The following is a 21,536-nucleotide window of genomic DNA, read 5'->3' as shown; positions in this document are numbered from 1 at the left end:
ATCCGTTGACGTGTGGGACGGTTTTCGGGGCTGCAGTACGATTGTCGCCAATTTTGTTATGAAGACTCCACACCAACAGCCCCAACTCATAAAGGCCAGTGCAGCCTCTGTGCTCCAAGAAATTTTTGCTCCCCGCCACACAACGATCTCCTAAGGTTGACACGACTACATTCTAACTACACTCTCCTCTGGTGTAGTGAATAGTACAACCTACCTACTTATATTCTAACCTACTCAACATTCCATCATAATAGATCATAACACCACTTGTGAAGGGCAAAGGGATCTGTATTACCCTTCAATTGCTTGGACTTTTCTGCTGTTTTGATTGAAAGAAAAACACAAAATCTGTGGGCCGTGTTCAATACTGTTAGAAAGGGGGTCTCTGGTTGGCAGTCAGGTTACCCCCCTGTCCAAGCAAGGACCCTCACTCTAGACAGGGTAAAGGAGAATCACCCTTAGTTAACCCCACTCACCCCCTTGGTAGCTTGGCACAAGCAAGCAGGCTTAGATTCAGAAGGAATGTGTAAAGTATTTGTACCAACACACATAGTAATTCAGTGAAGCACTACAAAATGACAACACAGGTTTAGAAAAATAGGTAATATTTATCTAAAAGAAACAAGGCCAAAATGACAAAAATCGAACATACACAAAGTACCTATTTAGCGTAAAAAATAAAGCTGCACGGGCGAGCGTGCATCGGAAAAGTCAGCGATGCGTCAATTTCTTACTCGCAAGTGAGGCCATGCATTGTTTCCTTCTCCGGTCGTGTTGGCAATGTGTAATTTGTTTCCTTCGCAAGAGAGTGATGTGTCGTTTTCCGGACGGGCACCTTGAATCCACGCAGAGTCGGGTTGACTTGGACGTCCAGGGATGATTCGTGGAAAATCTGGTCGCACGGTGTTAGAAAACTGTGCTGCGTAGGGTTTGCGCCGTTATCAGCCTCCGTAAGCGGGTGTTGCACGTTGTTTCTTCAGCCGCAATGCGTTGATTTCTCAGCCGCGATGCAGGTGGAGTGGCGATTTTAGCCGCAAAGCCAGTGGCACATCGTTTATCAGCTGCGTCGTAAATTTCCCCGCACGATGTTCTGTGTGTGGATTTTCATCTCTTGTCTTCCAGCTTCACCTTTCAAAAGCCCAGGGACCGGATAGGGCACCACTTGGCAGGGCAGGAGTCTCAGCAGAGAGTCCAGGTTCTGGCAGGGGAAGTCTTTGATGGCTCTGAGACTTCAAAAACAGGAGGCAAGCTCAGTTCAAGCCCTTGGAGATTCTTCTCAAGCAGGAATGCACAACAAAGTCCAGTCTTTGTCCCCTTTCACAGGCAGAAGCAGCAACTGCAGGATAGCCCAACAAAGCACAGTTACAGAAAGGGGCTGCACTTCTCCTCAGCTCTTCTCCTTGGCAGAGGTTCCTCTTGAATCCAGAAGTGATCTAATTTTCAGAGATTTTGGGTCCACTACTTATACTCCTTTCTGCCTTTGAAATAGGCAAACTTCAAAGGAAAGTCTCTCTTGTTTGTAAGATCTTGCCTTGCTCAGGCCAGGCCCCAGATACACACCAGGGGTTTGTAGACTGCATTGTGCGAGTACAGGCACAGCCCTTTCCTGTGTGAGTGACTACTCCTCCCCTTCCTCCCAGCACAGATGGCTCCTCTGGTTATGCAGGCTACACCCCAGATCATTTTGTGTTACTGTCTAGAGAGAGGTGCAAACAGCCCAACTGTCAAACTGACCCAGACATGGAATACACAAACAGGCACAGAATGGTTTAAGTAAGAAAATGCCTGCTTTCTAAAAGTCACATTTTTAAACAAACAATCTAAACACAAACTTTATTAAAAGATGTATTTTTAAATTGTGAGTTTAGAGACCCTAAACTCCACATTTCTGTCTGCTCCCAAAGGGAATCTGCATTTTAATAACATTTAAAAAGCAGCCCTGTGTTAACTTATGAGAGAGATAGGCCTTGCAACAGTGAAAACTGAGTTAGGCAGTATTTCACTGTCAGGACATATAAAACACATAAGTACATGTCCCACCTTTAACATACAATGCACTCTGCCCATGGGGCTACCTAGGCCCTACCTTAGGGGTGCTTTACATGTATAAAAAGGGATGGTTTAGGCCTAGCAAATGGGTACACTGGCCAAGTCGAATCGGCAGTTTAAAACTGCACACACAGACACTTTACAGAGCTACTAATGTGGGTGGCACAGCCAGTGCTGCAGGCCCACTAGTAGCATTTGATCTACAGGCCCTGGGCACCTCTAGGGCACTGTACTAGGGACTTACTAGAAAATCAAATATGCCAATCATGGAAAGCCAATTATACATACATTTACACAGGAGCACTGAATAGCAGCAGTAAAGTGCCCAGAGTATCCAAAACAGCAAAAACAGAGTCCAGCACACATCAACAACCTAGGAAACGGAGGCAAAAAGTTAGGGGAGACCACGCCAACGATACCAATTCTAACAAATGCGCTTACAAATGCAATGGTCAATGGAGAAAGACACTATTTCAACTTTCTATGAATTAGTAAGCGCAAAGCTTGCAATGTCATTGACCCTCTTAATAAGATACTTTCACAACACCGTACACATGAGCCTACTCGAAACACTGGTCCAATGCAAGGGCCTACTAAAAAACACTAGTCCAGAGACTGCTGAGTATATTGAACATGCCTGAAAACCATAATATTAAAACCCACATTAGTTTGTAACCCACTGTGAGAAGAATCAATTATCAAACATCAACTACATCTGTGCATGATAACCTCATACCAGTACACTTGCTGCAAGCAACACAATAGCCATTCTCACAATCTAATCTGCCACAATTGTCATAACCAGCTGTGCGCTCATTAATGCAAGATCAGCACGGCATATATCAGCCCTCATTAAAATATATAACATGCATTTACTTGAAATTACCTAAGCGTGATATCAGATTAACACTTCTATCATCCTAAATACAACACTACCACGAGGTCACCTAGCGAAACTAATGAAAAGGGGGGCATCATCACCTACAACTACCAATTTCAATGAATAGAAACAAACTCTGGAATAGCATACACCGGAACTCATTTCATTACTTTTCAGCCTTCGAAACAAACGGAATCAACTCCTAATTGTGAATAAAGCATGATCTCACCAATTATGTCGGTACTAGGAATGCTAACTGATTTAAAGGTCACATTTTCCTCCTCAATATCCGTATGACCTCTCCAAACTACCTGCTGCTCAAAAAGGTTATTCTGAAAACTCTGTCCCAAATCTTATTGTGAACTCTGATTACTCTGTTGGGTTTCTTACCTCTGCAGTCTCTTTCTATCCCTATCCTTACTCTCCTTTTTTATCAATCACTACTCCACTGGCATGCTTTGCACATTACAAATGTATGCTAAATATGTTCTCTTTGAATATGCTGGAGTCTTATGTAATGCAAGTAAATAGCCATAGCCCTAAAAACATTTTAACATCTACCTTTTGATTATGAAAGACATTCAAAACTTCTACCAGCTTTCACAAGTCAGTCAGAGGTAAAGTAATAAATAGTTTTAAAAACTGCCGTGATAGTGCGCACCCATCAGGAACCCAATCTCCAAACAGACCATGGTATTTTGCAAAATGGGTTTAAATGAAAGAAAGAATACTCATGGCAGTGGTTATAGCATCTAGAATTACCTTCAAGTTAGGATGCATCCATCATCAGTTGAGCAAGGACTCGAAAACTATCATTTCAGAAAATTGTTTGGAGATTAGCAAATCCCGTAGGACTAGACCCTTTTTTGAAAAGATCATTACAACATTCAAGAGTTCCGTGTTCAAGCTCAACTTAATATGATGCGGCTACACAAGGAAAACTTCCTTGATCTGGGTTGTATAGATCCAACCTCGTGATGGACAAAACCACCAGATAATTACCAAATCGATCTGCAAGCCATTAGGCATCAGTGGGACCCCACATGTGTCATAAGTGCCTCCCTTCTACTGGGCTGGCATTACCATGAAATGGCCAAAGCCAATGTAATAGTTCAAAAACACTATCAAATAAATTAAGCAACTGTCACATTTTTGTGAATCTGATTCGAAAGAATATCAAGTATTTTAACAAAAACATGTTTTACAAATGAGCTATAGCTGGACAGTTGGTTTTGGAAGTGCTCTCAGATGTTCTAATGATGGATTGGTAAGTGCAATGCTATTGGAGTGAATAAACCCTTAACCATCTGATAGGAGTGCAGATGCCATGCTATCTTTATTTTTATGGAAAGTTAAGAAGACAGTGTTGTATTAAGAACTATAAAACAGAAGGGCACTGTTAGACTTACAAGTCAATAATATTGCAATGCACGTGTATTTCAAAAAGTGCTCAAAAGGGAGATCATGTATGCTGTGTGCACATGAAATTACAGACCCAATCATGGCACTCTAGTGCATGTGTTTTTTTCATAGTGAAACCCAAAAGGGAGTTACATTAAAATGTGTGTTTGATCGCACCTTATTTTATATACAGCAACTGTGAAATGTCTGCCTTGCCCATAAACTAATTTTACCAGGTACTAATGCCTCAGGCTGAAATCTAGAAGCAAGGCACGTGAACTAATGTGGTGAAAAGTAAAAAAGCTTAAGTTAGGTTATAGTGGTTGCATACATCTTAAGTGGCCACATTAAAGCATTTCTGAAACATGAGAGAATGGAAGACATAATGGTCTGGTATTCTATATAAACACATTCTCTTTGTAGTGCTCATGAAAATATCTTGTCATAAATGAAAGGCAGAAATCTACTTACCCTGGGACCTCTTTTTCCCGGAGGACCTGGCAAACCCGGTGGACCTGGGGGGCCCTGAAAAGATAAAAACAAAAGCAGATTAATTACAGACAGAACTTTCCACTTCCAGGACTGGCATGACTTTACTGTACTGTCTGTGGTTAATTAACAATTAACAAAAAATGCTCCTGTATTAAACTAAGCACATAAATTAGGATGATCACATTGCTGACTTCCCAGGGATTGCTTTCACATGTTATGTCTACCACAAAAGTGTTGACTTTTGAAAAAGGAGTATTTTGAATAAATACAATGGATCTTAAGAGGGGTAACTAAAGTGGCGCAAGTAGCTCAAGGAGAAACAGTTATTACTAGAGATGTATGAAACTGAAAATCACAGGTCTCAGTTCACAAATAAGTTTTTCACTGGGTAGTTTTGAACACTTGTAAATTCACAAAATGATTTGAATTTGCAAAGACTGCTCTATGCTTCAAAATGTTTGAGTAGACATAATTTGCACGTTAGTGGGCCAGGGTGAATGGCAGGCACTTATCATGAGTTTGAATATTAAAAACGGAGGCCCAGATGTCTGAGTTCGATGCACTTCTCTTTTTTTCCTTAAATCTTTAGCAGAATATATATATATATTAATATATATTTTTTTAATCCCAAATGTTACATGGATGTTATACTAAGGTCCTGAATTTACTCATACAAAACCGTAAAAAGTCACCAGTTATAGATATAGTTATTTCAAGTAACTATAACTCATGCTCTAAGGTAACTTTAACTCATGACCCCACCATGCACACTTTTTCATGAATAATTTTACAACAAATGTTACAGTTATATCATCAATAATGTTATACAAGATATCATAAGTGCTTAAATATCTGGAGTAATTAGCAGTACATTGTGAGGGTAGAGTGATAGTTACCTTAGGGGACGAGTTATAGTTACTTGAAATAACTATAACTGGTGAATTTCTAAGGTTTTGTATGGGTAAATTCAGAACCTAACTATAATGTCCATGTAACCTTTGTTTTTTTTAAGTCAATTTCTAAGTTTTTAAAAATTGTATATCCTAACTATAAGGTCCCTCTAACCTTTGTTTTTTTCAGTGAATTTATATATTTTTTTCAATGTATAGTAACTTTCATTACTATATGTCAATCCAACTACTGCCGCCCATGGCCTTTGGTCGTGCGCAGCGACGGTTGGCACCAGGACCTTGCCTGTGGCAAGTCCCTGCAGCCAACCACCTACAACCACCCAACCCCGAAAGAGAGTGAGAAATTGAGAGAGAGAGTGAGAGTGATTTAGGCTTTATTGAATGATATACTTAGAATGAGATATTTCTGGACAAATTGAAAATCATTTTTTTGTCAATTAAAAAGAGTGAGCTCACCTTTTAGTACGTAACTTAAATATTCATAGTTGAAAAGAAACTAAAGCAGAAAATGACCACAGACTCACCTAGACTACAACCCTTAACCTTTATTGTGCCTGTCTGAGACCTTAACCACTAGGCGAGAGGTGACTCCTTACTGTGCAGTGGCAGTCCCCGGGGCTGTCAAAGCTTCTGCCAAGTGAGAGAAAACAGCTATGTCCTGGGGGTGGGCACCCCGGGACATAGAAGGAGCTGGCCCTGGGGGATGGTGGTATCCAGGGTCATCATTGGCTCCTTGAGGGGGGCTGCAAGGCCTCCCTCCAATGATACAATTAGCCCCAAGAAGGTGGTGATCCCTGGGGCTGCGAGGGAGCAGGCGGCCCTCCTAAACTCATAATTTCAATGCCCCAGGGAGGTAGAGGTCCTCAGGGCTGTGGGGGAGCCATGCAGCTGCTCTGCATTCAATTTCTTTAAAGCACCGGGGTGGGGGGGATGATCCCTTGTGCAGCAGGGTGACTGGGCACCCACAACGCATTCAATTTTTTTAAAGCCCCTGGAAGGTGGCGGTCCCTGGGCAGCAGGTGGCCTGGCACCCCCCCCTGCATTTCATTTACTATTAGGCCTGGGGAGGTGGTGGTCCCTGGGGCTGCAGGGGGGCCATGCAGCCCCCCTGCACTCATTAGAAATAAGCCCTGGGAATGTGGCGGTCCCCGGGGCATTAAACTGCCCCCTAGGATGGGGGCCACGTACACCCTTGCCTTTATTTCAAAATGCCCTTGGGACTTGGCCCACCCAGGGACTTCTTAAATCCAAACCTGGGAGCCCACTCTTTTTTTGTAAAAAAAAAAAAAACAGTTTTGCTGCAAAATTGCGGATCCACTGCAAATTCCCTACAAAAATGTTTTTTAAATGATTTTTTGCCCTGGGGGCACCAGAGCTAAGGGGCCAGAGTGTCCCTACCCTGGTCCCTTTTCTTTTTTTTAAATCTTTTTTGTGGGACTGGGCTGAAGTGAAATCCCTAGATGACAGCCAATCAGAGCTCTGCATTTCCCTTCACAAGCTCGTTATTATTCTCGCCTCTAGATAGCTATGTTTAGTTTTCATTTAATATTTCAAAAAGTATGGAACGGATTTACACCAAATAAAAAAAAACACTCTTTCTAGACCAAGAGCTACCTTTCTGCCAAATTTGGTGTCCATTTGCTGTTCAGCAGTTCGGGATGTAGTCGTGTCTAAAATCCCTATGGGAATGAAAATGGCAAATGCACGTTTTTTCACCCCCAAAACTTCCCATGTACAACAAGATTCACTGGAAAGTCACTAAAACCTGCACCCTAAAGTAACTATAACTCGTGCCGCCACCATGCACAGTTGTGTCATCAATAATTTTAATGCAAATGTTGCAGTAACAATATGAAAAGTGGCATAGACTATGTTAACAATGAAATATTATGTGGAGAAGTTAGCTGCTCATGGTGAAGGCGCGATTTATAGTTACAGGAGGGCATGGGTTTTAGTTACTTGAAAGAGCTCCAAATATAACTGCTGAATTTCTATGGTTTTGTATGAGTAAATTCAGAACCTAACTATAAAGTCCTTGTAACCTATGTTTTTTTTCATTGAATTTATATGTTTTTTTAATGTATAGTTGCATTGCTATAAATGAATCCAAGCATTGCTAGGACCGGAGGCCAAGTCCCTATAAGCACCCAACCTTGAACCGTACATGGCCTTTTCCAGTGTGCAGTAGGGGATGCCCATAAGGGCTGCCCTGGAGCCAGTCCCTGTGGCCAACCACCCTAACCACCCAACCCAATGCTGTGCACGGCCCTTTGCGCATGCACAGTGGAAGTTGGCTGCAGACTCTCTGGGTGTGAGATTAGGTGTGAGAGGCTGTATCTGTGGGTAAGAGTGGCTTTCAGAGTGTCTGTCTGGTTGAGACTGCATCCATCAGTGTTTTAGTGGGTGCACCAGTATGTGTGCGGGCCTGTGAGTGGATGTATCATGGTGTTAGTGGGCCTGTGAGTGGCTGTGTGACAGTCTGACTGGGTGTGTGAGTGGGTGTGTGTAACTGTCTGACTGGGTCTGAGTGGGTGTGAGAAGGTCTGACTTGATCTGGGAGTGAGTGCATGAGGGTGTGAGTGGGTGCTTGAGTGTGAGTGGGTCTGTGAGTGGGTGCATTAGTGTCTGAGTGGGTCTGTGAGTGGGTGTGTAAGTGTCTGAATGGGTGTGTGAGTGGGAGAACTGATTGAAAGAGAGACAGAGAGAGAGAAAGAAAGTGAGAGGGAGAGAGATACAGAGTGTTTTAGATTTTGATGTCTGCTATACTTAGAATGAGCTTTTTGTGTACAAGTTAAAATAAAAAATAAAGAAGTATTTGTTAAATACAGCTTTTTTTCCTTATTATTTTTTTGGCCCTTTATGGGCTAATGGGCTATCAGGGACCACGAGGGAGCCCTAAAGGGCTCCCTGTGATCCCTCATTATTTATTTATTTTAAATAAAAAGCCCTTTATAGACTACCTGACACTGTGGGGTAAAGCTTCTGTGGCAGTGTCATTGCTTCAGCAAACAAGAAGCTGCTTTGACAGCAGCTCCCTGCTTGCGGAAGCATTTCATCTCTGTCTTCCGTATGCATGCAGGGGACAGAGCTGAAACTTCAGGTTTTGACAGCAGGACTTGCTTTACAGGTCAAGCTGTCAAAACCCAAAGTGTTTGCTGTGGCTTGGCTGCAACTGCAGCACTTCAGCCAAGCCACAGCAAACAACTATGTCACGGGGTAGGCACCCCGGGACATAGTGGGAGCCGGCCCTTGGGGGTGGTGGTCCACAGGGCCAATAGTGGCTCCACGAGGGTATGATGTTTACATAGCTCTGAGGGGTGGGGGTTCCCAGGGCTAATGGGGGTCAGAAATGGCCCCCATTCAGTCTTTTTTCTCTTTGTCTCAGGGGATGGTGGTCCCTGAGGGGGCTGCAGCCCCCCACATTTATTTTGAATGAAGCCCCTGGGGTGGTGGTCCCCTGTGGGGCTGCAGGTCCCCGCATATAGCTAAATAAAAGCCCCAGGGATGGTGGTACCCGGGACATGGGTGACCATGGGCCCCCCACATATAGTTTAATAGAAACCCCAGGAGGGTGGTCCGCAGGGAAGCTGTGGGTCCCTCCGTAAATATTTAAAATGAATCCCCACAGGGTGGTGGTCCCCGGGGCACGGGGGCCGTAGCCTTCCTCATACATAAAAATTGAAGCCCTGGGAAGGTGGCGGTCCCCAGAGCAGCAGAGGACCGCGGCCCTCTCCATATCAAAAATGAAAGCTCCGGGGAGGTGGTGGTCCCCTGGGCTATGAGGGGGCTGGGAGGCCCTCCACACAACATTTTTAAAGCCCCCGGGACCTGGCCCACCGGGGGGCCTATAAAAAAACTAAGCGCTGTAGCCAACGCTTGTTTTTAAAAATGATTTTTGCCGCAAATTTGCAGCAACATTTTTTTAAAGAATGTCTTTTTGTTCTCTGGGCAGTTCCACCAGAGCTAAGGGGCCAGAGTGTCTCTATCCTGGCCCCTTTTATATTATTTTCACTTTTTTACTGGGACTCGGCTGAAGCCAAGTCCCATGATGGCTGCCAACACTTCCTGGTTTGAAGTGTTGGCAGCCAATCAGAGCTGTTTATTTTCCTGCACAAGCTTGTCTTTGTTTGAGAATACTTTGTGGCCAGAGATATACAAATGTGAATTTCCCAAAATTTCTCACAAACTACTAAATCAATTCACTCAAAATAAGCAAAATCGTAATCTGCGTACCGACAGCTAACGTTCTGCCAAATTTGGTGTCATTCTGTCCAGTGGTTTGGGTTTAAAGAATCCTATGGGAATTAACATGGTAAACACAATGTTTTTTGAGCTCCCTTTTTCTCAGCCCCCACTAGATGGATCACCCCAAAACTTTCTGTGCGCAACAAGAATCACTGCAACACTTTTTTGGGAAATTTTGTGAAGAAACTGTGCCAAAGATATAGGCAAGTCAAAGAACGATTTTTCTATGGAAACATGGTCCTAACTATGACTACCTAGTAGAGACTGCCACTAAGATTGATTTTATATATATATATCTATATATATATATATATATATATATATATATAGATATATATATATAAATATATATTATCCCTTGTAGATCACTGCATAAGAAAGTCATGAATACTGGTGCAATGAATTGCTTTCTGCCCCTAACAACATACTAGCGGAAAGGCATTACGGGACTCCCTTGGGTGGTAAGCAGAAAGTACTGCAGGCATTAGCGTGCTCCTAGACTCTACCTCACACCTGTTCCTTTGGAGCCAATGAACAGTACACTAGGGAGGGCGAGCCTCAACTCTTTATGGAGGGTCAGCATGGAGGAGATATTGCTATACTTTCACCACTGGCATGGCCCTGAATTCTGCATACGTCTTTTGGTGATTTCTTACCTCATGCACAGAGAATGTGGAGCAGGATTGCCATAACTCCGGCCCACGAGGAGTGTGGAAACCCAGACTATGACTTAATTAGATATGCTGATATAAATGTCATGTAAGTTCTGCAGTTTGTTAAAAATCCATCCATCCATTTGAGGGTCACAGAATTTCAAAGGAAAAATATCGATACTGTCTCATGGTGTTAAAGCCTTAATTGATTTCTTCTTCAAGTAGAAAGGAATTATTTGTGTAGAAGCAGATGACAAAGTGTCATGGATTTAATTAAATACAAAAGCACTAAGGTCAGCAATTAATATCTGCAGACCACCAGCAAATTAAACCTAGCTTCCAAGGTTTTCAGATCCTTTGTTTTCAAGCCAACAAATCTTACATCATGCACCACCTGACTGGTAACATTGTCCATTAAATGTAAGCAAAAGCTAAGTATTTGAGTAGTGTTGTGCAAAATCACATAGGCCCTCTTTACGACTTTGGCGGTCTTTTCGTAAGACCACCGAAGCCGTGGGCGCCGAAAGTCCCCCAGTGCTGGTGGTCTTAAGACTGCCCTATTATGAATGATTTCGGAATTCTGCTCGAAATTGGGTGGAATTCCGACACTAGTCGTGCTGGTGGTCGGCGGTGAAGAGTCGGTTCCACCGCCACACCAAAAGGACACTGCATTCCATATTATGACATGTAATATGGTTTGGCGGTGTCCTGATGGCAGGGCACTGCCGGCGGTGGGAGCGCCTTGGACCCGTCCCCTTCCGGACGACCTCCTTGACGGACAAGGTAAGTGGATCGTCTGACAGTGGAGGGTGGGGTGTGTGTGTTAGTGTGTGAGTGCATATGTGAATGTGAGGGGATGGGTGTGAGTGATTGTGGATGGGGCGAGGGGGTGTGTGAGTGTTTATGGATGGGGGTTTCTGAGTGTTTGTGGATGGGATGGGGTGTGAGTGTGGATGGGGAGAGGGAGAGGGTGAGTGTGTGTGTGCGGTGTGAGTGATTAAGTGTGTTAGTGCGATTGAGCAGATGGAAGGGGTGAGTAGATGTGTGCATGTATATGGGACTGGACAGGGAGGGGGGTGCATGTTTGTGTGAGTGAACTGGGAGAGCGGGTGCATGTGTGTCAGTGGACCGGGTTAGTGCGTGTATGTGGTGCAGACTTGTAATGAGGGACATAGTCTTTTTTCCAAGAAACTATGGAAAATGTTATGAATATTTGACAAAATTTTAAAATATGCACTTGCTTGTATCTTGAGTGAAAATTGAACACAAGAACACAGCTTGCATTAAAAAAAAAACACTTGAGATTCTGGCAAGGAGACAGGTTCAAGCTGAAAATGCCTCTTGCAAGACCAATTTCCAATCCACTAGAGCAGAAATGATGAACATTTGTGCGATTGTTTTTTCCGACATTGCACGTAATTTGCATAGCACGAAACTGTGCAAAATTTGTGAACATATGGAAAATTCAAAGGTGTGGTAGACAAACTACACCAGTGCACTAGTATGAAACAAAAAACAGTGCAGTCTTTGTACTTACGTTGGATGCACACCTGAGGTATGCTATTTACGGAGTATTGTATTCTGGTTTGTAAATTTGGGATCATAATCACATCGACAACTGACAGTCGGATATACAAAAGTACTTTTCTAAAGTTATTACTTTATTGAGATTCACAAAGATTCCTAGATCCATTCAATTAAACTTATAAAAATAAGTGTTCTCTGTCTACCTATTGCCTTTACCATGAGGAGTTTCCCAGTCTGCTAGTTTACACTTCGGTTTTAGTTGCAAAGCCACCATGATTTTCTTAAAACTTTTTTACCACGACATATAGACAAATCTATTTATTTAAACAACCAGTGGCCATGAAGTTACTTGAGTTTTTGTACAGGATGTCTGGATAATTAATCCAGCTTGTTTTTACACTGTTATTTAGTATGGAAATAGGGTGTGACAATTGTTAAGAAAGATTAAAAACCACCACATACATATGATTTGGAACCGTCCTTCTGCCTATGCCTACTTTCATATCGGCGTTTGAGTGTTAACATTGTACCTCATTCTTGCTCAGCCTGTTCAGTTTCTTATCTAACTTGAACAGCTTTTATCTCCCTCGCTTGAATGTACATTATTTGATTCTAGTCTCAGCAAGTCTGTATCCCCTCTTTGGCTCACACATTTGCTTCCAGGCCCCAGGCTTTCATTTGTTAACCAGCTGACATTCAAATAGGATGGTTCATATCTCCAGCTAATTTGTACGCCTCATTCTTTCCTCATTTTTTCAGGACCAAGGTCAGATTCGAAATAGAGTTTTTCTAGAAGTTTCTCTTTTCTCATGTTTTTCCTATAATCTGCATGTGCTAATAAAAAGCTGCATTTGTGGCATAAAAATATTGTTATCGATGTGTGAATTGTCAGAGAAGGGTGCAACAGCCGACTGTGGCATCAGAAGTAAAAGCTTAGGGTGGATTGTGTTTTGCAGGAAAGTTTGCCAAATATACATACATATAATTTGACAAAAACCTTACTAAGGATACACTGCAAAGGCGTTCTCGGTATAATCATAAATATCTGTTCTCTAAATGTTTGAATCACTTCCTAATTTTCACTACTCACCTCATTCCTTGCACTTCAGTGAAAAGGCCTGATGAGGCTTCCATGTTTCACTTTAATGCGGCCCTCTCCAGCTACCTCAAACAAGGGGTGAAAGAAGACATGGTCCACCTTTCTTTCAACTTCCACTAGTTTAGCTGTGCTTGTCAGGTTCTAGTCTCAAGGTAAAGTGCATGCAGCATCATATCCCTAACCCACGTCACCCCAATATAGCTCCTTCAAACTTCCTCCTAAAAAGTACTATATGTGACAAGGCTGGTGGAAGACAAGAAGGAACTGGAAAGATAAGGCATGCCATTCTGCATGTGTAAATCACAGGTTCACTCCCAAAGAGGCATCACATCAACACGATTTATATTGTTACCCAATTTAAGGGGGATTTCTTTGTCAGCCTCAAAAGCATGAAAAACAAATGAACCTGCCCGAATTTAAAATTACCCATCTGTTGACACATAGTTTTTTCGACAGTGTCTTACTCCAGACCTCTTTATAAATAGTAGTGCTGCTGATGCACTTTTTTGTAAATCAATCTTGTGTAGTGTTTGGTTAGAGAAGATACCTTGCACATTTATTATGTGTACCAAAATACAGGCTGGTGTTCCAGGTTTGGCTCTCCCATCTTGAAAGGCTTCCCAGACTCTGGGCATTGATGCATAGCTGAGCCCAGTGGTTGAGACACAAGAAATACACTGTGCTGGACAAACGTTGCAGATCTAAATAGTCCTCAGTGTCACTGCCTTAAAGAAGAGAAACTTCACTGAATCTAGAGTCCACAGCAGTTTCAATAACAAGCTGAATCACATTGTGTGGAAATTGGTGTTTGATCCATGACTCAAAAAGATGTACACGCAAAACCAGCAAACTAGGACTAAGGGCTGTGAAACGAGGCGGATTTAGGAGTTGGAAGGAAGAATATGTGCTTTTTATAAACTAAATTATGGAAGATAAACCACGGGGCTGGGTAGGACATAGGCTAGAACAAGACAGCCAAGGGACAGAAAATAAGTTCACATTTTATTAGCCATAGAAGATGCATTCATCATCAGTTGTTAAAAACACATCTTTAGTTACCATTAGGTTGCCTGATCGCTGCAAACCTGAACATGCATTCACAAGGCAGATATTTAAACTTGTTGAGTTCTGCAATCAATGGACCGTAGTGCTCAGATGATAGTGCCATATCGAGTAGATGAATACCTAATCAGACCATGAAGAATAGCTTGCCTGTGATTCCCAATAAAAAAAAAATCTGCTATTCAGCAGCAAGAGATGTGATCACAATAACAGAAAGCATTGATTCTAGGAAGTTAAGCCACAAAAATAACTCCTCACTAGGAGACCTTCCTGCTCAAGACTCTGTGCATGTAGTGCAGTGTAGGAGAAGCATCAGGAAACAACTGGGATCTTCTATAGATGTGACAGTTAGCTCTAACATCACCTAACTGTACTGATGCATGTAATTGTTTATTCAGCTAATATACACATTTTCATATTCTAACAATATCCATATTTCAGCCAGAACAAACCTTCACCTTAACTTTTTCAATGGATTGATGGAAAATAAAGATGACAAATACATTTGGACAAAGGTACAGACACTAGACTTCATTTTCCTTTCATCTGCCATTATAAGGCAGTACTCATCTAGCATTTCCTTTCTTTTATGAGCAAACTGCATGTTGACATTATGCTACAACACAATGTGTTAAATTTCCACATAGGAAAAGGGTACCTGGTGCCAGATAAGCTCAAGTTAGAGACTTACATTCTCAAACTTATCAAATGCCTTGATATTACCTCTTGTGAGATAGTAATTTTAATGGACTTGGATTTGGGAAAGATATGGATCCAATGATAATCAATTTTGTTAGATATGAATGTAGCAGTAGTACCTATTTATGTTAAAGTTATGATCACTAAAATAACTATTTGCTCAAAACGGTATGGCAATAACCTCACTGTGGGTTGGAATGTGGTATTCGGAAAGATTTGTTTGCACCTGGAGGGACTACCATGAGACAGTACTCAATATGGGATGAGTTTTTCTTATCTAAACATAATAATTCTGATTAATGTATATATTATGCACTTTACAAAAAACTGTCAATGTGTTAAAAAATAATTTTTAGTGCACTGAAGAAACAACTAAGAAACATAAAATAATGAAAAATGTTGATTTGCAAATGACAGTGAAATTTCAGTGCTCAATTTTACCTGTTAGTAATTCAGCACCACAATGACTATATGCACATTGCTAACTGAGTGACAAATTATGGGCATGGAGATGATGCTTTCTTTTTCATATTTTTGTGAATAGAATGCATGAATGTAATGTTTAATGCCTTCCAGGATATGAAATTGGTCTTTTGCCAGCTGTCAGAACACAGCTGTTCATTTACGCTAGCCAAAAATGTTTCAGCATGCTTGCTATCAGGGTGTGGACATGAGGGGGAGTGCTTCAATATAAAGATAAACTTATGCTGCTCACTGAACTCCATGAAATGCTTTGAATAGTTTAAGCATCTGATATGGAGAAGACTAGTGCGTGATGATGATATTTGTAGTCCACCAACTCATCATGGTTCATTTCGAATCATGCTAAATGTTCCCTCTACTGCTACAGAAAGTAACACAGATTTTGACCTCAAAAGACTAAGGGCCTCATTACAAGTCTGGTGGTCCATGGACCGCCAGACTCGCGGTGGCGATCGGACCGCCACCGACAGGGGCTGTCCGACCACCACATTATGTCCAAAGTGGAGTCGCCACAGTGTGACTGCCGGCACCGCCAGCCAATGACCTGGCAGTGCCAGCACTTTTAATGCACCAGGGCAGCGCTGCCCTTCGGATTACGACCCGCATATCCACCAGCTTTTGCATAATGGCATGCAAAGGCTGGTAGAAATGGGGTGTCAGGCCCCATGGGGGCTCCTGCACTGCCCATGTACTTGGCATGGGCAGTGAAGAGGCTCCCATGACAGCCTGTCGCGCTTTTCACCGCCCAAATTACGGGCAGTGAAAAGCGCGATGTGTGCTGTTGCACCCGATGCACTGCAACATTGCCACTGGCTCTATTACGTGTAGGCGTCAATATTGTGGCCTGTTTCCCGCTGGGCCAGTGGGAAACTCGTAATAGTGCCAGTGGCTGGGAAACTCGTAATAGTGCCAGTGGCTGGAAAACCAGAGTGCCGATTTTCTAGCCCAAAGAGTTTGCCAGATGGCCTCAACCACCCGCAAAACTCGTAATTAAGGGGCTAAATCTTTGTCCAGGTACGTATGGAATGCATGGTGGATCCAGAGTCTGCAGGACCATTTGTTAATATAACCCTATACTTTTGTTTCTATTAATTCTTTATAAAACGTTAACAAATCAATAGGCCACTTCAATTGACCACAGTTTTGTTTTTAGATATTAATAATGTAAGGTTTTTATAATGTACTACCTACATTTAAATAGTATTTTTTTCAGTTTGAATAATGGCAGTATTTGGAGTAATGTAATGGGTCTGAAGAATTTCAATCAAAAGGCATAGTATTCATCCACAGACAAAGTGTGTGCATGAAAGACAAACATCTTCAGAGATCACATGGAGGGAGCGAAACTGTTCACATCGAATGTTTCTGATACCTGCACTTGTTCCATAGGACTTTCTCTACAATTTACAAATGTACAGCAAGTGATCACAGATTCATGATTAAGTTGGTGATAAAGAACACATCTAGATTTTCAACTACGGAGACAGGAAGGAGGGAAATTTCCACAGTGCTCATAGGCCATCCTACAATAATAGGAGCTGTCTGTGGGTCCATGTGGGTCAGTGGGGTAGGGGTGCTCGTACAGCTGGTGCATCATCTTTGAGTGAACCAATTCAGAGTAACAAATCATTATATGGTGCAGTGACAACTTCATAAGGAAGGAAGCCTTTGTAATCTGCCAACTTCCCTGCATGCCTCTAACAATTAAACAGATGCATATGCACTAGGTATTGATTATAATAACATAATATTTAGTGATACATAGGAACGCTTTAAGGGATGGTATTATAAAGTGATGTTAATGTGAATTTCTTGGCAAGCAACTTCATTCTGGATTTTCTACAATTGGCATTCTGATCCTCTCGCTGAATGGAGACAGTCATGGTGACAATTATTGACAACTTGCTGCAAAGATGGGCCTGATATGCTGTGTCCCGTTAAGCCACCTAAACCTGTCAATAGTGCCAGCTACCTAGAACTACAAACCCACAATCAAGGACCATCCTTGCAATCTGTAGCAAGATTATTGACTGCTTCCTCAAAAACAATTTCACATGATTTTGCCTGGAATACTCTGTGGTCCCTCCCAGATGCTCCTAATGTAGAATCTCTTTTCAATCGATCATATCCCCATTCAAATAAAGGACTGCATGTCCCTCTTAAAATTATTCATGCAAACCTTGGGGAAGTCTTCAATATATATATATATATATATATATATATAATATAAAAATTGATGATAAAATGTATGTATATTATGCTGATAATACAAATGTGCCAACATGGGTATTAACATATGCATAACACTAGCTTACAACTAGCCTCCTTCCCAAAGACCGTAAATCTATTTTGGAAAATAATTTCACAAGATGTTTAATTCATTTTGTTAACGACCTTGAAACCAAAATTAGTTTGATGTATAATTCACATTCTTTTTACTCCTTGTGTTTCGGGATTCAAATTTGTTCATTGACTTAAAGATAACTTTATTCAATCACTGTTCTTGCATTCAGCAACAGTATTGATCACAGCAACTGATCCAGTAACAATGTCTTATAACTATACAAGTGAAGGGCATTCTAAGGATAAGGACAGATATGGGCATCACATATTTCTTTCCTTTTCTCCAGGTTACATTTACTGCAAATGAATTACAAGTTCTTGATAATGTCCAAATGCATTTATAAACATTTATGTTGACTTGCTCCTCTTTTCTAGACCAAAAAGATCATCTTGTGTGCAAAATATTCCTGACTTCCTGCCACAAAAGGTTCGACTTTATCACTGAGTGTATTAAAATACATGGATGGGATGGGCCACCGACACTCCAAGGTAAATGTATGCATGAGAGCGCGTAACCTGGCTATGCCATTATGCCTCGTAAAACGTGAAATCAAAGGGTGGTTGTTTTTCTGCATAATGAAAGGAATGTTTCTTTTAACATGATAAAATATACGAGCTAAGCGTGCAGACAAATGCAATGTTTTATGTATGCCATATATATATGTATGTGCATGTGGGTGAGTGTATATATGGAATATTATTGTTTATAATCATTATATATTTGACATAAGAGACATATAGAATTTATATATCCCAAAAGTGTATTCATGTTTAATTAGTTAGCCGGATGAAGGCCCATAGGACTTTTAAACTGAAATTTGCAGCCTGCTTTTGAATGTTTTCTAAAGCTGCAGGTGTCAGGATCCCAGACCAAGTTAATAGGGAGCTCATTATTCAACATGATAAAAAAAGATATGTGGTTATGTGTTTGAACTTGGAAAGGTATTTGCCAATGAGATCATCCTTGGACGAAATGGGATTTAAATGTGGTGTAATTAGCGGTAAGCTTCAGATTCCCTCTGCCCTTAGCTGAGAGTGGATCTTACTTAGATACTTCTCTTGAACTCTAATTTTTGTGGCTTCATGCCACCATACCTCTTTTGATGGAAACCTCTCCAGTAGTTCTGTTGTGTTGACTACTTTCCTAAACCCATAGAATATTACGATAGTTATGAATTTAGATTAAATGGTTAGGCAGGAGCACCTGGAGTCATATTCTATGCATGAATTGTTTTTCCTCATTTTCTTCATTATCACTATTGAAATAGTGGTTCTTCATATGTTAGTTAAGTTTCATATTGTATGACGTTTTGACCTGTGATTATTCTGTACATTTATACCATGATTTTGAGACTCATATATGTAAATTTAACTGAGTCTAAATAAAGCCCTTTAAACTATATTTTGGCCTCTGAGATTGAATGCTTGACTATCGAGTTACAATGAAATTGATTTGAATAATTTGATGTATTGTCTCCTCATTCTTCAGAACGGAGATGAAAAATCATCGGACCCCAGAATTCAGAATTAAGGCCCGGAGCTGGATCAGATGGTAGCAATGAGGATGATTCTGTTTCCGAACTGAGGAGAACCGGAATTAGGCTCTTGAGCAGGTTTTTCCCAGCGTCCACTTTAGATGCTAGTATCCAGACTTAGAAGATCAGCAGAATTGTGGTCATTTAGAGGAGAGTTGTACTGGCAGCCAATGAGCAAGTATTTACAGGGTTGCAGGCTGCGGTAGTTGCAGTTAGTTTGCAACAATTGTGTGAGTAAGTGGTGTCTTGCAGAGATGTTTTTGCATGTTGTGTGTGTCAGGATTTATAATAGAGATTGAAGAGGTTTTTGGGTCCAACGTGGCCTAAGATCACTGGATAGTTTAAAAGGCGGAGAAGACACCATAGTAAATTGTCTGCTCAGAGGTTGTGTTGTTGTGAGATGTCGTCAACGGCATAGTTAAGATAGGGACTTACTTTGTGTGAATGTGAGGCGATTGGTATAGTGAATCTTGATGCGCAGAGTGAAACTATGCTGGTCTTGATGATGCCCCACAGGTCGAGGATTCATCAGAAGGGATTGTAAACCTTTGTGTGTTTGGATTTATTCATTTTAGCAAAGTAGACAAAAGTATTATATTCTGTGTGTGTGATACTGTGGAGCGAGTGTGTGTGCATGTTGTATAGAAGGAGGGGCTGCTGTGAGGATTGAGGTCTACATCACAGAGTACCATGCTGGTATAGATTGGTTGGTGTAGTCATGCTGCTGTTGGTGGACAACAGCATATGGTGCTGCACTGCAATTGGTAGTTGCGCTGAAACAAGGAATTGATGATACAATATTGTGGTGTGAAAATTGTTGAAAAATTAAGGGGGTCATGACCGACAGGGTCGCAGTCGGTCCGCTGCCAAAGTGGCGTTCTGACAGCAACATCATGACCTTCAGCCTGGCGGTCCCAGCAGGTGTAATCCACCAGGGCAGGGCTGCAAGCAACACTGCCCTGGAATTATGAGTCCCCATCCGCCAGCCTGTCCATGGTGGGCATGGAAAGGCTGGAGGAATGGGATACTCGGAGGGCCCTTGGGGCCCCTGCACAGCCCCATAGCGCATTCCACTGCCCGAATTACAGGCAGTGGAACATGTGATGGGTGCTGCTGCACCCGCCGCACCGCCACATTGCCGCCGGCTCCATTAGGAGCCAGCTGCAATGTTGAGGCCCTGTTCCCTGCTGGCCCAGCCCAGCGGAGAAGCCATAATAGGGCCAGCGAGATTAAGGCCGTACAAGCGTCCTAATGGATGGATGGCATTGGCAGGCAGCGAATGTCATAATGAGGGCCTTAATGTTTTAAAGTTTTGCAAGATTTGTGCAGAGGCAACGCTCATATTCCTAGTAGAGAGGGTGAAGTGGCCCCTCCTGAAGGTACTTCTAGTCATTATATTATGAATAATGTAGGCCTTCATACATGGTTTTAGCATGGTCAGTGGTACAAGATCACAGAAAAGAACCATTGAGATTTCCACAGTATGGTATTTTTAATTTGAGGATTATTGAAAATTTGAGGAGGGTGCTGTATGAAAGAAAACCACCTCTTAGACCTGCACAATACAAAGCACTTAAATCTTGGGAATGTGCTTCTCATGTGAAGGAAAGGGAGAGATGCCAAGATAGGATGGAGAAAGCTGTGCGTTTTAATGCAGATGCTAGATGGTATGCTAAGCAGAAAAGGTGGAGAACAGATATGACAGAGGGGGTTAAGCTGTATCTGGTTTTGACCACAGATGTGACCGAGGGAGAAGAGGAAAGAAAGACTGGTAGAAAGCAAAAGGAGAAGAAAAAACGAGCCCAATGACATGAGTAAAGATGAAGATGACGATCCTGGAGAAAGTCTTTTGGATGCGCTATTGTCTGAGCGTCTAACCCCATATAATGAAGCTAGACGTGAGAGTGGGAACAATGGTATTGGAGGGAGTGGTGTAATTTCCTTTCCTACTGCTCCAGATAAGAAGGTTTTTAGTCCTGTAGGACCTACTCCTACTAGTGTTCCTTTGGAACTAAGAAGTGAGGATCCAAGAGAATGTGCCCCAGTTGACCCTACCGTGAGTACTGTTGATGCTCTCATGGTACTAGTTACTATTGGCCTGGTAGGTCCTATGAAGGTTCTGGGAAAAATACGTACACTTGGGCAATACCTAATAGC

At 41.9% G+C, this 21,536-nt stretch overlaps 1 protein-coding gene across 1 annotated transcript in view; it reads right to left on the bottom strand.

The window, feature by feature from the left end:
• The window catches only part of COL24A1 (collagen type XXIV alpha 1 chain), a 713,151-nt gene that overhangs the window by 572,370 nt on the left and 119,245 nt on the right, over positions 1–21,536 (bottom strand). The window contains exon 4 of the mRNA XM_069232264.1: positions 4,802–4,855. Coding sequence (XP_069088365.1) covers positions 4,802–4,855 — 54 coding nt within the window. The remainder of the gene's footprint in view (positions 1–4,801; positions 4,856–21,536) is intronic.

The sequence above is a fragment of the Pleurodeles waltl genome, chromosome 4_2 (assembly GCF_031143425.1).
Source record: "Pleurodeles waltl isolate 20211129_DDA chromosome 4_2, aPleWal1.hap1.20221129, whole genome shotgun sequence".
Lineage (NCBI taxonomy): Eukaryota > Metazoa > Chordata > Amphibia > Caudata > Salamandridae > Pleurodeles > Pleurodeles waltl.
Note: the sequence above shows the minus strand (reverse complement) of the source record. Positions and strands in the feature narration are given on the sequence as shown.